Source organism: Asterias amurensis, chromosome 6 (assembly GCF_032118995.1).
Source record: "Asterias amurensis chromosome 6, ASM3211899v1".
NCBI lineage: Eukaryota > Metazoa > Echinodermata > Asteroidea > Forcipulatida > Asteriidae > Asterias > Asterias amurensis.
Window position 1 is genome coordinate 8,781,391 of NC_092653.1, and position 17,037 is coordinate 8,798,427.

A 17,037-nucleotide genomic window follows, 5' to 3' on the forward strand; every position below is an offset into this window, starting at 1 on the left:
AAAACCTCTTCAGAATAATTAAAACTCACATGAGGTACACAGGAGATGTTGATGGTTAATGTGGAGGTACGATTGTGTCAGATTATTTCCTTCCAAACTAAATCAAAATGTTCAAAATCCTCCCCTCACTTCTTCTGCCTTTCGTGTCTTCGCTAGTGTAGCACATTTAATGAATTTGCTAAACGAATCGGGCAAAGGCGTGCCCAATTTGCAAATTTGCGCTTTTTTTTGCACAAAGTCTGTACAAAAAATGATGATTCTGATAAACTACGTGCAATCTGAAGATCATGCAAACAGTGTAGATTGCGTTTTTTGTACACACAAGCTCGATTTGGCAATGCATGTCGTTAATTTTGTTTAGCCGGTCTGGCCCCAATGCGTGAGAAAATGGTTGCTGTGCGTGTGAGCGTGAGACAGAGCCCAAATGCGTGAGTCTCACGCCTAATGCGTGAGACTTGGTAGGTATGCCATACACAAGTCAATGGGAAACTACACAACCAATACACAAGTCAACGGGAAACTACACAACCATACACAAGTCAAAGGGAAACTACACAACCATACATAAGTCAATGGGACACTTCACAACCATACACAAGTCAATGGGAAACTACACAACCATACACAAGTCAATGGGAAACTACACAACCATACAAAATGCAATGGGAAACTACACAACCATACACTAGTCAACGGGAAACTACACAACCATACACAAGTCAATGGGACGTAACTTCACAACCATACACATGTCAATGGGACACTTCACAACCATACACATGTCAATGGGAAACTACACAACCATACACAAGTCAATAGGAAACTACACAACCATACACAATGCAATGGGAATTCTACACAACCATACACAAGTCAACGGGAAACTACACAACCATACACAAGTCAATGGGAAACTACACAACCATACACAAGTCAACGGGAAACTACACAATCATACACAAGTCAATGGGAAACTACACAACTATACACAAGTCAATGGGACACTTCACAACCATACACAAGTCAATGGGAAACTACACAACCATACACAAGTCAATGGAAAACTACACAACCATACACAATGCAATGGGAAACTACACAACCATACACAAGTCAATGGGAAACTACACAACCATACACAAGTCAATGGGAAACTACACAACCATACACAAGTCAATGGGAACTCACACAACCATACACAAGTCAATGGGAAACTATACAACCATACACAAGTCAATTGGAAACTACACAACCATCCACAAGTCAACGGGAAACTACACAACCATACACAAGTCAATGGGAAACTACACAACCATACACAAGTCAATGGGAAACTACACAACCATACACAATGTAATGGGAACTACACAATTCAATTAAAAACCTGAATACATACATTCATAAAAAAGTAGGTTTGTATCATAAAATAGCTTAAAAAGAGAATTACAACTCTAAACTTTAAGGCAAGTTTACAGACAATGTAAGCCGAAGGAAAGCTTTGGCATACCAACAATAATTTTCTAACAGTTGTTTTTGTCTTTATTCAAAATAAACACATGAGAAATGAATGTGTAGTCTTCTGACATGTACTTGTGTGTTACCCTGCCTTGAAACAAAACAAATATTTGCCACAGCCACTCATCTCATAATTTCTACATGATTTTATTAATTTCAAGTATGTATTTCCTTTTTGTATTCTTTCATTAGCCTGTTCCATTGGATACAAACAGATGGGTGTTCAAGATAGAAGGCCAAGTTGCAGAGCAGATGGTTTCATCCTTCCAACGCATCAAAGTTCAGCTTTCATTAATGGCTCAAGACAATTTTGTGTTGTATTATCGTTTCTATTTGTGGCAAAAAGGGAACAGTTAAAGAAGCTTGGTTGTTTTTAAAGCAGTTTCTGTAGTATCATTTACATGAACCTTTATATATTAAAATAATGTGCAATTTCTTCTAGATTATACAAGTTGAACATGGACAATGTTGTACTGCTATGTATTGTTGTAAAAACGAATTGTACAAATGCATACATTTTCTTCTCATGTTTAGATTAAAGTTCCATACTTTTATGATGTATGTATGTACTTTGAATTGTTGAAATAACCTTTGGTGGAAAAAATGCGTCTAGGGAGATTGGTACCACTTTCACTTTTTTTAAACTTCTTTTAACAAATAAAACAACTCGTCATCAAAGATATGTCAGCAATATAGTATGGTTTTATAATCCTCGTTATAATCAAATTTCAACATTACAGAAATAATAGTTAAAATGGCTGCAACCACAACTTTGAAGAGGGATTGTTTCTTTGCATCATTTTAACCTTTTGTACAACGTATTTCCAACTGCAAATTAACAATGTTTTTTATAAACAACAATGGAATAATACGGTATTTGCCTATCATTAAAGAAATGAAGATTGTGCGAATAGACGCACCAAATGCAATAATAGCTTCCTCTGATTTATTTTCAACTTTGTGTGTGAATCTTCATTTCATTCACATTCTAGAGTTAAGTTTTTTAGGCAAAAGTTATTGTCAACGGTGGAGGAAGGGAGACAGTTTGTTACATCAAAGTTTTTAATGAAATTTTTCGATGCAAATTGTCAACCAATGGATCTCCATGTTCAGTGTACTTTTGTTTGTTTTATACAGCACTCACTTAGGTTGACTGATATTTGGAAGGGCAAAGGAACTCCGCATAAATGTAACATGGAGGCAGGAAATATTGTGTTTTCCTTCATCCATGGTTGTGATAAAAATCTTGATCAAAATTATTAAAGAACATGTTGCTGCGTTTATGCGCATGTATATGTTTGTGTTTATTATTAGATTTTGGTTCCTTTTTCATTGGAAAATGCAACGTCTGTTATGACAAACAAGAGAGGAAAGCCTAAAACCATTCGAACCGTAAAAGGCCTGTAACTTTAACGCTTTTCTGCATTTGAAGACAACTTGATATTCAAAGATTCAAAATATTTATTGTCATGGTAACAACATGAAATTTGTTTTCCCTGTGTTGGGCCTATAAGGAGAATCTAATACAAGTAGAGGCATAAAAACAATAGACAACAAGAATATATTTATAAAATTAAAGTAATAGAAAGGGGGATAATACAGATCATAAAATACACAATAATCAACAAATTTTAAAAATGCACCACGTTATCTCGACCAACTATTGTTACAAAGGTTAATATTGCGCTAGGTAGAAAACGAGTTCTTAAAACTGTTGGTCTTGAGACATAGTTGGCGGACCCTGCCTGAGTGGTTCTGAAAAAAATTGATGGTTAAAACTTATTAAACTGAGTCATAATGTAATCTTCCATGATTTCTTGCATGCTCTTATAGTGTCTGCTCTAATAATCCTGCTGGCCTTTTTGGGGATGCGCTGGAGTTTCTTACAATTTGCCTGGGAGAGTGAATTATACCAACAAATACAACAGAAACTTAAGATAGATTGAAGATATTCAACATACACGATACATTCCTTACTGTCGAGATTATTATGGATCGGTAAGAATGTCAATGTCACGGTAAATAGTTGCGTGGTTTCAATGAAATTGCTTCACTGACAACTTTTCAAAAGTTTCCACTAGTCACAAACTTTCAAACCAATATTGATATAAACTCAATTGATTTATGGATTTAAGTTAGCCAGTAAAGTAAAGTTTAATTCATGCCGTGTCATTTTTAATTTGTATACATTTACCTAAGACGACTCTTCTAACTGAAAAGCGCATCGAGTTGAAAATGCTTTTAAAACATTATCCAGTGTGGTGATTTAAAAGTTGAGTTGATTTATATTATTAAAAACAGGTAAGCCCTATCTATTTCCTTTCATCTATTACACCGAAGCCCTGCTTAAAGTCGCAATTGAGTTATTGCTTGACATGACAACACTTTGCTAGAGGTTAAACACTGTACAAACGGTTTTTAATTATCAGGAAAGAAAGAAACTGTAATTCAACGTAACAATAATTACTACCAAAGCCTGTATCTTATAAATATTCAAGTAAAAGTCACAATAATGACTTACATTTCATTTGAACTATAGCCCCCTAATACAACTATCATAACTTGTTATCTATCATAGCAGTTTTTCGTAAATGAGATATACCGGTTCGTAATAATTATTACGATTAATGCTTACTCGGTAGTGATATTCCTGGTAATTATTATAACTTTGTGTTCCCGTATTCTCCTGTCTTTCCAAAGCCCCTACGTAATTAATTGTCAGTGCTAAAAAGTATATTTTGAAATTGCTCGCGCCCGAAGACTAAAACAAATTATTTAGATCTAAAAAGAACACAATTAGAAGGGCGTGGCCAGAACGGACCAAATATTGATAAATGACTTTGTGTCTCGGTTTCTGTTCACAGTATTTGGGCTCATTATTGTTGCTTTCTTGTGAAAGAAAAAAAGGTTTTTAAAAAGGGGGAATTTATATTATTGTTTGTGCTTGTTCGTGTTCTGTTTTAGCTCAATTATCTTTGATGGAATATATTTTTACAATAGCCAAGAGGTGACGAGAGACGAATAAGCCCCATTAGTTGTCAGGGTGCCACTATAGGCCAAAAGTCATGCGCAAAACAGGGTTATCATTCCATGCCCTCAAATTCTGTTTAATAATATTGTTTTGGGGTCATGCAATTAATTGTGTCGCTAGGGGCCTATAACAATTTATCACAACCTGGGTGCTATGTGTTTCAGCTTTTGAGGAGATGTGATAAATTTAGGCTTTGAGGTTGGTCCTATTTGGCTTGGGAAGTGAAAAAGTGATCATACTTGCAGCGGTTTAGGAAAAAACACATTATTTGTCTGTGTTTTTTTTCCGGGGTATGGCCTAATTAGCAAAAATTCCGAAAAGCTGACCTGCCAAAAATTGGAAAGAAATCAGATGTTTTATTAGTTGTACGAAAATATATTTGATTGGTTTTCAAGAGGTTCAGATACTTAAAATAGTTTTTAAAATAACTTTTGAATATTAATTAGCACAAGCATTGGTTGCGGCTATGAATCTATGAGCACCTTTTAGAGCTTTTTGGCGCCCTCTCGTGTTAACAAACTGAGATGCAAAACACTAGGTTGAACTTCTGCCTAAATGCATATTCATGAGTATGCAAATCACACTGTTTATTTGGGAAATAGTGCGAACACAGGGTAAGAAAACCTCCATTCATGATCCAACCATTAAAAGGTGTCAGTGGACAGTTTACCCAAAGCAGTTACGTTACAAAATATGACGGGGTCGTGCTTTAGATGGTTTAATACAGAAAATAGTATTAGCTCAAAAATAAACACAACATTACGACTGCAAGAGACTAATCACAACTTGCGCATGCGTATTTTAATCACAACCATCCGTGGTTTAGCTTCATACGTCGTGTTGGTTATATGCCTCCTGCAAGCATGTGTTTCATTCTCTGTTGACTTTGTGGAACTTTTAATTTGTTTTTAGGGAGAAATTAAAACTAAGTTACATAACTCGTTTATGGCACTTTGGTTCATAAGATCTTACAGATCATTTATTTGCAAAACTCGTGGAGAAAGTGTAAGATTCCAAGCTGAAAAGACACTTGAAGTTGGAACTTTGAGACGTGAACCGCCCTCACTGCGTAAACCTGCCTTGGGTCTGCTGTTGTTGCCAGAGTGGAAGTTGACGAATTTGACCAAAACCGGCGTTTTTAGCAGACTATTTTCAGGAACTGGGAGATATTTTCTTCACACAACAATGGCGTCAGGTAGAAGGCCTGAACACAAGGCCCCGCCTGAAATGGTAAACATGTGAAATGTGTTGTACAAAATAACAAGTTGTATAAAATCCCATTTGAAATTGATAATGACATAATTATATATTAATTTTTAAAATAAAATTTAATGATTTTAAATTACTCCTAGAACCATTTCAGTTTCGTCCGGCTATCGTCTCCCGTTAGCCGGACGAAGGCGAAATAGTTCTAGGAGTAATTTTTAATAAACTATTAAATATTGTTGTAATCGGCATTTTGTTTATTAAATGAAATAAGTGAAATTGTGAAATCGTAGACAAATGTTTAAATTTAAACATTTGAACAATTAAAATCTGAACAATTTGTTGCCCTCTTTACTTTGAGGTTCTAAATCTAATTCTAGTCTTTCGTGTTTCCTACACATTATTAATCAAATTGTTAATTGGGCTCTTCAAAGAGGTCCCAAAAAAAATGTAAAATTTCCAACCTATGGTTCTTCGTATTCATCATTATCCTCCATCTACACACTATCAGGACGATCAAGGATTCTAGTATTTCTTCTTCCATTTGTTCTGATCATCATCTTCCTGATTTTTTCTTCCTTGTATTGCTGTAAATAATGATGTTCATAAACTTGATTAATGTTATCTTTTTTTTTTTTCTTTTTTTATTGTAAGTACTTTGCTCTTTATGAATAATTTCTCATTGTGTAAAATTATTTGCAAAAAATATTTATTAGCCCCATTTTTTGACCCTGTAGCAGAGTCTTTTCCGAAGGATAAATAATAGCAAACCCCTAGTATTGTTTATCGGTGTTTACTACATCAACACCACCCTAATCTCACACAAGTTACCTTTTATTACCACCATGGACACAAGCCGGTTATCTCGCTCACTATCAAGGTCACCCCTAACAAAGTCTTCCCAACAGTCTCACCCCCCCCCCCAAATAAGCTCGCCCGGAGTAATTTCAGGCTATTGAGTTTTTTAAATGTCTTACTTTTGGGGCAAGCTTGCTAGGGTGGCGAGAGTGTATATACAAGCAAAGGTGTTACAATCAAAAGGTAAGCTCATTTATGGGATGAGCTTATTGGGCCAGGAGCAGGATGACCAGCATTCCCATTGACCATTCATCACTGATGTTTCTTAATTATAATTATTTTACAGTTCTACAATGAAGAAGAGGCAAGAAAATACACATCAAAGTAAGAACCTTGTGTTTTTGTTGTTTTGGGAATGGTCACTTTGAAAACAATACTCAATCATTTTTGTCATCTTTCATAATTGAAAAAAGGTTCAATTTAATGAAATTCTATCAGTAATACTAGAGGTTGGTGAATTATAATTTGCAGCAAGGTTTTATTGTGAAGATGGTAGGACGTCAGTCTCCATTAGTATTCATAGTGCTCTGGAGACGCTCAAAACACTCATTATTTTTTCTGCAAATGGTCTCGTCCAAAGATCGAAGCAGTAATGATAAAGTGTCTTACTTAAAAGTGTCAAGACCCGTACTCAAACTCACACTCTACTAGTTAGAAAACACACCACAACAAACCACTGAGATTTCGTAAAGTTTAAAAGCGGAAATATACTGCTTGACAATTTTTTTTGCTAATCAAACATTTAATAGGGCCCCAGTCACAACAATGCAAACTTAAGGTAATTTTGCCTGGTAACTTGTTTTTGTAAAGCACTCCTTTTTGTGTTCACAGGCTTTTTAAAATTGAGTCCTGGAACTAATTTTGGTTTGATATTTACAGCTCCAGAATGATTGAGATTCAGATGACGATGTCTGAGAGAGCAGTTGAACTCTTGAGTCTTCCTGAAGATGCGCCATCCTATATACTGGATGTAGGGTGAGTTCTGGTCATTGCCTTTGTGCCCCTTGAAATGATCCTAAAGAAGTTTTCTAATAGAGGTGCCCTTTTCAAAGGAAAAAATGCCTTGGTGCCCTTGCCCCTTCAGAATGAAGCACCAGGTCTGAATTTTGTCATAACATATTTTCAGTTGAAAGTATAAACAATATACCCAACACAGTTTCATCATCAGTGAACAAGTTTAACCAATTTTGAACCATCCCTTGAAATACAACCTCAAGCCTGAATCTTCCCAGAAGCAACAAAGCCAATGGTCATTGTCTTGTATTTGTTCTCGTTGTAGTTCCCTTTGCCAAGGAGAACTGCCTTGCCCTTTCAGGCAGGCCTGATACCCAAACCAACAATGTTGTAGTTGCCAGTCAAGAGGGACAAGGCCTGAAGTCTCAAAATCCAGTTAGATTATAATATACTCATACTGACAGGGCCCAATTTCATAAAGCCTGTAAGCACAAAAATTTGCTTAGCATGAAATTTTTTCCTTAATAAAAACAGGATTACCAACCAGATTTTCATGTGAATTTCAGGATAAGCAAACAACAGCTGAATGCCAGAAACAAGCAATATGCAACAAATTAAATTTGGTTGGTAATCTTGTTTTCATAAAGTAAGAAATTTCATGCTAAGCAAATTTTTGTGCATACAGGCTTTATGAAATTGGGCCCTGGTTTGCAATGTAGTGATCAGTAGATTTTGTGCAGGATTAGTGAGCGTTGATTATGTCAGATTGATTTAAACAAAACGTTTTGTTTACAGATGTGGATCGGGTCTGAGCGGAGAAACTCTGACAGAGCAAGGCCACTATTGGGTTGGACTTGACATCAGTAGCCACATGTTAGGTAACGTGCTTAAAGGGTTTTTGGTAACTTGACATCAGTAGCCACATGTTAGGTAACGTGCTTAAAGGGTTTGATAACTTGACATCAGTAGCCACATGTTAGGTAACGTGCTTAAAGGGTTTTGGTAACTTTTGTAGACCAATTTTTGGGGGCATGAAATAAATCCCTAATCACTGTGAATGAAGATGTACGTACAGGCCTTAATGCTTCATTTTTGAAAGGGAAAGGGCACCAAGGCATTTTCTCATTAGTGGCTACCCTATGAGAAAATCGTAAATTTTTACCGGAGCATTTCAAGGGCACCAATCAAAATACTTTTCTGCCTTTGTTGTTAATTTTTTCCAGATATAGCAAGCGAGAGGGAGGTTGAAGGCGATGTGTTCGTGAGTGACATGGGAGAAGGAATGTTCTTCAGACCAGGGACATTCGATGGAGTCATCAGGTACGAGACTTGATTCAAAAATAAATCCAAAACAAATATGTTTGTAATGTACACCCATATTTTTTCCAAGAAAATTTTGAAAGTTTGTTGAAAATTTTAAGTATAAAGAGTGTCTAGAATCAAGAAAGGGGACAGTTTAAAACTGAAGCCAGGCATCATTTTAACATGATTTTGTCCTCAGAAAATAAGTAAGATTGTTATTTAATAGGCTGGAAAGGTCTATAAAAGCCTATACCATAAGTCAGCCCTTGTACTTATCCTGTTTTGAATGTATCAGCATCTTGCATATTTTGGGTAGCATGGTTGGCTAGTGCGAAATGCATTTTCCTCTCACCACTGTGGCCCTGGTTCGATTCCCAGCCAAGGCCATATGTGAGAAGAGTTGTGCGCCGGTTTTCTCCTATGCCACAAGAGTTTTTCTTTAGACCTCCGGTTTTCCTCCCACCGGAAAAATCAAACACTTTCTATCTAAGGCTTTGCTTTGTAGTCATTTGGGTTGAATACCCTGCCTTTAAGAACTGACGAGCATAAGCACTTTCCTGGGTTCTGTGAACATTTCACAGGCATATATCCATCGAGCTAGGGGGGATTTGAGCCCTTGACCTTTGCAAGGCTATAGCAGATTTCTCACCACTAAACATCAAGCTAGCCTGGTAACTAAAGGTAGATTAAATTCTATATTTAAGCAGAAGACCCGAATTGCAACAATTTAATAGATGTTAGTTTTGCATTGGGGGGAGTGCCGAGTGTACAGTTAATTCATACAGGTGTGAGGGCAAAAAAACAAATAATGTTCCTTATCCTTTTATGCAAAATTAAGATCTTTCGAATGTTGTGCACCTATCCTTTAAAACAGCTCTTGAAATTCACCTTTGTAAAGAATGGACTTCTAATTGGTAGACTTGTCATTATTCCTTTCAGCATTTCAGCCTTGCAGTGGTTGTGTAACGCAGACAAGAAATCACATCACCCACCCAAGAGGTTATACAAGTTCTTCTGTACGCTGTACAGTGCGTTGGTAAGATAGTTGGTATTTGACTTTCAATAGAAGACGAGTTTGTCTTGTATCAATGCCTCTTTACCAGAGTTGGTAGTTAGTCTCATGAAGTCATCCATGTTGTGTAGAAGATTTTTAAAAAGAATTTTCAGAGTGTGGGTGGACAGGTTTCCATGTCTTTTTGTTGTTTATTGTGTTCAACAAAATCAAATGACAAGGATCTATGTGTTTGTCATATACACAAGCTTTTTGTTTGTGCATTGTCTCAGAATTTAATCATTCGGGGGAAGTCTGTCTTTCGTACTTCACTTCGTCTTGTAACATGGAATAGTCCAGATTTCACCTTGTGAATAAATTCTGCAACATTGAACTCAAATGCATCCAATATTTGTATATTATTATTACTTTTATCAGGCCTGGAATTACAACTTTTTTAGGGCAAGGCCACTTTGGCCTTGGAGCAGGCCAAATTTTGAAGGGCACCAAGGCCAGTAGAAAGGGCATCAAGGCCAAAACAGTGAAAGTAAAAAGGCATCAAGACCAAAAAAAAATTGACCAGGGGGACCCCTACGGGTGGTAAACCCAATTAAACAGTTCACATGAATAAGGATATTGATAATCAAATCTCAATAAGGATATTGATAAATCATATCTTATTCATGAGCAAACTACCATTTTAATTTTAAAACAATATTTGTATTATTTAAAAATATAAAAATACTAACCCCCCCCCCCAAAAACAAAAACAAAAAAATTCTTACTTGTCCCCAAAAAGAAGTCAAGTTTCTTGCATTTTGCAGCAGAGCTTTCGTACTCATCCCTTTCAGAACGCTTCAAACGCTCTTCGCGGCATTATTCTATTATGAAGTTATATCGTTGACCTGAAAAGTTTTTGCAAGTGATAGTAACTAAAAAGGTTTTTTCAGATCACGCGGCGGTGTAACAATGCCACCAGCAGAGGGCGGTCGAAAAACAACAGCGCCCGCTGTCGTTCAATGATTCATGAAATAGACGGGTCCCCTGTGAAAATGGGACGTCAGATGTTCGGGCCAATCGCATGTACATGTGTACGTGTTTGCAACGAATGTCACGATGGGAATAACAAGTTGCGCGACTCGTTGTTTGTAAGATGATGACTCTTGACCTGATTGCGTTGGATTATATTTGATTACACTTCACAAGCGAAGTTTCGTTGGACGAAGACTAAAAATGTAAATATTTGGGGGGTTTTCATGAAAATGAAGGCACTACGGCCCTTTTTTTGAAGAAGAAAAAAAGGGCACGACGGCCAAAAGGAAAAAGGGGCACGGCAATTATATGGCCGTGAAAAGCAGAAATTTTTGAAGGGCATCACGGCCAGTTGGAAGGGCATCGACGGCCATGGCCGTCGTGGCCGCCGTGTAATTCCAGGCCTGTTTTATTATTATTGTAAGTTGTTAGAAGACATTGATCAGAAAAAATGTTCACACTTAGTCAAGCAAACTCATGAGGCACAATCTGAAAAGGCACTTTCACGTTTCATTTCTGCTATACTAAATAATTACTCAATAAATATTGTGTTTTGTTTTCAGAGGCGAGGCAGTCGAGCAGTGTTTCAATTCTACCCGGAGAACTCCCAGCAGTTGGAACTGATTACGTCACAGGCCATGAAGGCTGGATTCACAGGGGGAGTGGTGGTTGACTACCCTAACAGCACAAGAGCCAAGAAGTAAGAAAATATTATATATTAATCGTGGAGAAACAAAGGATACCTCATAAGTGAACTTAATCACTGTAGCTTACAAGCCTGAGGACATCTGTGAACAAGGGGTGCTTGCAATGAACCAGAAACACCAGGGTTCGATTTCATAAAGAGTTGGGACTAGTCCTAACTTCGGACTAGTCCGAGAAGATATTAAAATCTTAAGGTCCTATTAGGACGAGTATCGAGATAAGACTAGTCCCAACTCTTTGTGAAATCTACCCCAGGGTTAACCTCTACTCTTCCATGATGAGTGTTCCGGGTTTTTTATGTGCACTGCTAAACCTTGCACGGGACCTGCGACTTAATTAGGGAATAACAGTGCGAGTACCCGGTCTTCACTGCGTGGTAATGACCGGGTTGGTGGCTGGCGCTGTTAACGGACCGAGCCGGAGGCGAGGTCTGTTAACAGCGCCATTAATAAATACCTTTTTCAGCGAATTAAACGGCTAAAATTGTCCAAATTTTGTGACTTTTCTCTCGGCGGTACTTCCAGACATGTTCAGGGGCCATATTTGAGCTTTTGATGGTTCCCATCTCTTTCGTGCGTTAATCACATTACTGATCTTTGAGACCAGTGACTCTTTTAATTAATGATCTGTTCAGCACCTTCGTTGGAGTCAAAGGAGGCAAATGATTGGACGATAGCTGTTCCTTGTGCATTAAATCGCGCGCATGAGCTCGGCGTCAGTTTATACGCGCGCACATGTTACACGCGCGCACTCAAAATTGATACATTTTCAGCGCGCGTACGCGTAAGTGCGCGAAGTTGCAATGAAACTAACAGGGATATAAATAAGCGTGCGATACAGTGCAACGCGCAAGGTTTACACAATGTATGCTGATTTAGTGGCCACTTATTCGCTATTTTCCAAAGCCGGTCTTTATACCACCGTTAACACTCTCACACGTGACCGGGTTTTGACCAATCAGACCCTTGAAACCGTCCAAGGTATTTATTAATGTCCCATCTGAAGGACACTGCAAATAAGGTAAATCATCTTGCTCAAGGACACAAGTGCCGCACCCGGGACTCGAACCCACACTCTGCTGATCAGAAACACCAGAGCTTGAGTTTGGTGCTCTTAGCTGCTGGGCCATGACACGCCAGTAAATAACACATATTTATGACAAATTTGAACAGAACATTCTTGTTAAAAAACACATAAATGGGAATTTTACGTCAACACTGAGCTTCTGGGATTTACTTCAATAAACGTGTCTTCAATAAAATACAATAAGGTGTCCAGTTTTAAGGCTTGGGTGAATATATTTCTACTTCGCGCTGTTATACATTTAGCAATGTTGGGGCTTTATGTTAGGACTTCCTGCCTATTAGCCTTTGCGAGGTATGGTGGACACCATAGGAATGCACCATTTGGTTTGGTTTGGTTTGGTTGTATACAGACAAATTTATGTGTTCAACTCAAAATTGCTTAAAGGCAGTGGACACTATTTGTAATTGTCAAAGACTAGCCTTCACAGTTGGTGTATCTCAACATATGCATAAAATAACAAACCTGTGAAAATTTGAGCTCAATCGGTCATCGAACTTGCGAGATAATAATGAAAGAAAAAAACACCCTTGTCACACGAAGTTGTGTGCGTTTAGATGGTTGATTTCGAGACCTCAAGTTCTAAACCTGAGGTCTCGAAATCAAATTCGTGGAAAATTTCTTCTTTCTCGAAAACTATGGCACTTCAGAGGGAGCCGTTTCTCACAATGTTTTATACCATCAACCTCTCCCCATTACTTGTCACCAAGAAAGGTTTTATGCCAATAAATACTTTGAGTAATGACCAATAGTGTCCACTGCCTTTAAGACCCTTAACCTGTGAGAATGTTTGTTTCAATTAATTATATTTTCATATTTGTCAGGATGTTCCTCTGCCTTTTTGCCGGGATGTCCAATCCACAGATTCCCAAGGTAAGATTATATCGAAGATGCTGTTTAACTCTCATTTCTTTTGCTGGATTGGTCTTTCTATCAAAGTCCATCCATGTCCATCGGTTCAAGCAGATTTGTTAAAGTTGATGTAGTTCATTGGGAAAAAGTTGTAGTGCATACAAGGCAAGGCATGTTGTTAACATTAGACGAAAGGGATGTTACTCTTCTGTTAAACATGTTTAAAGAAACGGTATAAGTTTGGCAACCACTCCTAAAATTGATGGCAATACAAACTTGCTTTGTTAGAAATACAGTGCTCAGCTTTCGATAATCATTTTGAGTATCAATTTACATAGAAGTAATGTGGTTATGGAAAAACGATTTTATCCGTTTTTTATCACCCAAAATTTTAATTTGAGAAACGTAACTATCAGGAACGTTCCTCATATTGTGTATTCCAATTACAAATTATTATTCCTGCTTGGACTAAATCGCTCTGAATATTTGGCTATATCTCAAAAGCATTACCTCACCTTTTGTAATGAAATTTTCACAGGTTAGTTTTATTCTATTTGTTTACATTGGACTAAATCGCTCTGAATGTTCGGCTATATCTCAAAAGCATTACCACCTTTTGTAATGAAATTTTCACAGGTTAGTTTTATTGTATATGTTTACATTTATTATGGGTTAAAACAATTGAAGGGTTCCAGAAACTAAATGTTTGTGTTCCCTTTAAGCGTAGCCTCAGATTTTTTTGCAAGTTTGAAGTTAGGTGACTCATTTGAGCTATAACAATGGCATATCATTTGCATGTTTGAATCGTCAATTACACTTGGTGAATCACCAGTGAAGTTTAATAAGCCTCCAGCAAGTGATATCCAATTGCATGCCAACGAAGAGCGCTCAGCAATAGTTAGAACCACTGGTGATCAACAAAACTGAGGGATTAACATTGGCATTCATTTGTTTCCTACAAGGGTCTCGGTACCTTTTGTGTATTTGACTCACTGTTTACACTAATTGAATAGCATGTGGTTCATAAACCTGAAGCAAGTGATGTCCCATTGCGTGCCAGTGAGGGTGTCACCACAAAGACCCATTGATGATCAGGGATTAACGTTGGCATCCATTTGTTTCTCACAGGGTCTTGGTACAGAAGGAGCCAATAGCCGGGTCCCCACTGAAGTGAGCTACACCGACAGCAGACAAAGATTCAGACAACTGAAAGGAAAACCACTCAAGAAGAGCAGGGAATGGATAAAAGAAAAGAAAGAGAGGCGGAGACGACAAGGAAAAGGGTGAGGAGCATCTCCAGGTTTTATTTTCCGTCAACTTTTACTGCCCTTCCTCTTCCGTACTCCTCTTGTTCCCTCATTCATAAAGGCCAAAATTCATAGAGAAATCAAGCATCTGAAAGCACACAACTTGTGCAACAATGGCGTTTTTTTCTTCCATTATTCTCTCGCAACTTCAACGACCAATTGATCTCAAATTTTCACAGGTTTGTTATTTTATGCACATGTTGAGATGAAGACTGGTCTTTAACAATTACCAATAGTGTCCAGTGTCTTTAAACATTCTATGAAATTGGGCCCGGCATAGAAAGAACAACATATAAAGTGTAAGACATTGCATTAGTACCAGCCTGAACTATATTGGCTGCAAAACATCTAATTTTTGTATTATTTTTTTTTCATTTCTTTTCAGGGAAGTGAGACCAGACTCCAAATATACGGGTAGAAAAAGACAACACAAATTCTGAGCAGCTCTTCCTACAATACAAGGATTTTTATTTATAAGAGAAAATCATTCGTCATATGGGAAAGTTGACATTTTGTGCCATAATTTCTAATAAATGCAAGAGTTATGAAAGTAAAAGCTGGACAAATTTTGAGATGTGCCCCCTTTCATCAAATCAAAAGTTGATAAGAATTGGACAATGCAATCTCCATAAAATATAACATTTTATATTTTCTTCCAATGAGCTGTGTACAAATCGTGCCTGCAGGAAGTCCAGGCTCTGTGGCTCTTTTGTAAACATGTGATGTCACAGGTCACATCGTATACAGCATGTGCATTTATGGGCTTGTCAGCGCAGAATTCCACAACAAGCATAGCCATGAAATTGGGCACTAAATCCCAACATGAACTTTGAAGTACATTTGAAGCTTTGCATCTGTACAAAACAAGAGCGGAATATGATGATAGGTATCAACCATGTGAATGGGATTCAAATCTATCTTCCATGAAGTGTTGGTTCTTAGAAGAGCCTGGGTTGACATTTTCTGATAGAATCTCACATCAATCAGGCCTGGAATAACACAGAGACCACAGCCTCTATTGCCCTGGTCTTGGCCTTGGTGCCCCCTTCAAAAGTTTCCCCATAGACTTTTAAGGACTTTTTATGAAAATGGCCTTGTCCTCTTAAAGATGAAACTCCAGCCGTCGATTTCACCAAACTCTTCATAACTTGAGATTAATCTTAGGACTTAGGACGAGTTAAATTCCGTATTCAAAGACGTAGGACGCATTGAACCCATCCTAAGTTAGGACGGGTTTATTACTCGTCCTAACTCGAGATAGGATTAATCATAGTGTTTTGTGAAATCGCCTGCAGGCCTGGTATGGAATGTATGGATTTGTTTTATTTTGCAAAAAAAATAGTTTGTGGCCGGATGTTTCAACCCTAGCAGAGTATTTCTCAAAGGCTGAATGACAACACAACAAACATAAACTGTTATACGTGTGTAACAACTGTCAAGAGGTGATGATAGATATGAAAGCATACAGAGAAAGCAGGGGGTTAACAAAGAGGAGGGAAACAAAAAGGGGTTTGGGGGTATGGGGAAGGTATGTTTTGAAAGAGATTTCTTTTGAGCAACTGTTTTAAATCATGCGGAAATCTAGGTACATTGTAAACTTTTGCAAGGTTAGAGAAAAATGAGAGACTTTTGAGCGGTCTTTTTTAACAGTTCTCGCCAGTAGTGCGCTTGTCAGACCTATGTGCGCAGGACTGAGCATGTGGGTGCACGCTTAGAGCCTCAAAAAGGGACCATTATGTCTGCTGCCAGCATCTCAAGTCTCCCATTGACGATGTTGGTTGCAGGTCTTCAGTTACACAACGTCGGTGACATTAGCTATCCTTTATTTTCCCTTCAAGAATTGCACATCCAAAAATGTGTACAGCTTTAGAGTTTCAACCCTAGCAGAGAAAGTGAGGCCATTAATTAATAAAAACATGTATTTATACCATAGGTCATTTCGGTTGGAAAGCAATTTGTAACAGGTAATTCTATTTACAATCAAGAATTGTGATTAATTTCTAAGATCAGTTATTAAAGACCATTGTCTAGTATTAAATGGACAAATTCAATTATCTTTGTTTGTTTGGTTTTGTTGTTGTTTTGGTCGTTTCATTTTCATCTGTGGCATTAATTGGATGCAATGTTTTGTAAAGAGACATTGTGTTGATTATAAATTTGTTCACTGTCCCTGAACCTTCGTCCTAATGAGATGAACAAGT

At 37.6% G+C, this 17,037-nt stretch overlaps 1 protein-coding gene across 2 annotated transcripts; it reads left to right on the top strand.

Moving 5' to 3' along the window:
- The first annotated feature begins 1,723 nt into the window (after positions 1-1,723).
- On the top strand, positions 1,724-16,871 carry LOC139938998 (18S rRNA (guanine-N(7))-methyltransferase-like). 2 transcript variants are annotated; one of them, XM_071934702.1, is made up of 11 exons: positions 1,724-1,832; positions 5,512-5,776; positions 6,897-6,934; positions 7,490-7,585; positions 8,360-8,442; positions 8,788-8,884; positions 9,806-9,902; positions 11,453-11,589; positions 13,502-13,550; positions 14,658-14,812; positions 15,222-16,871. In XM_071934702.1, the coding sequence occupies exons 1-11, from the start codon at positions 1,768-1,770 to the stop codon at positions 15,274-15,276; spliced, it is 1,137 nt and encodes a 378-aa protein (XP_071790803.1). In that variant the 5' UTR covers positions 1,724-1,767; the 3' UTR covers positions 15,277-16,871. The 2 variants fall into 2 exon arrangements, with proteins under 2 accessions (XP_071790803.1, XP_071790804.1); XM_071934703.1 differs by having other exon boundaries at positions 1,726-1,829.
- Positions 16,872-17,037: the final 166 nt, after the last annotated feature.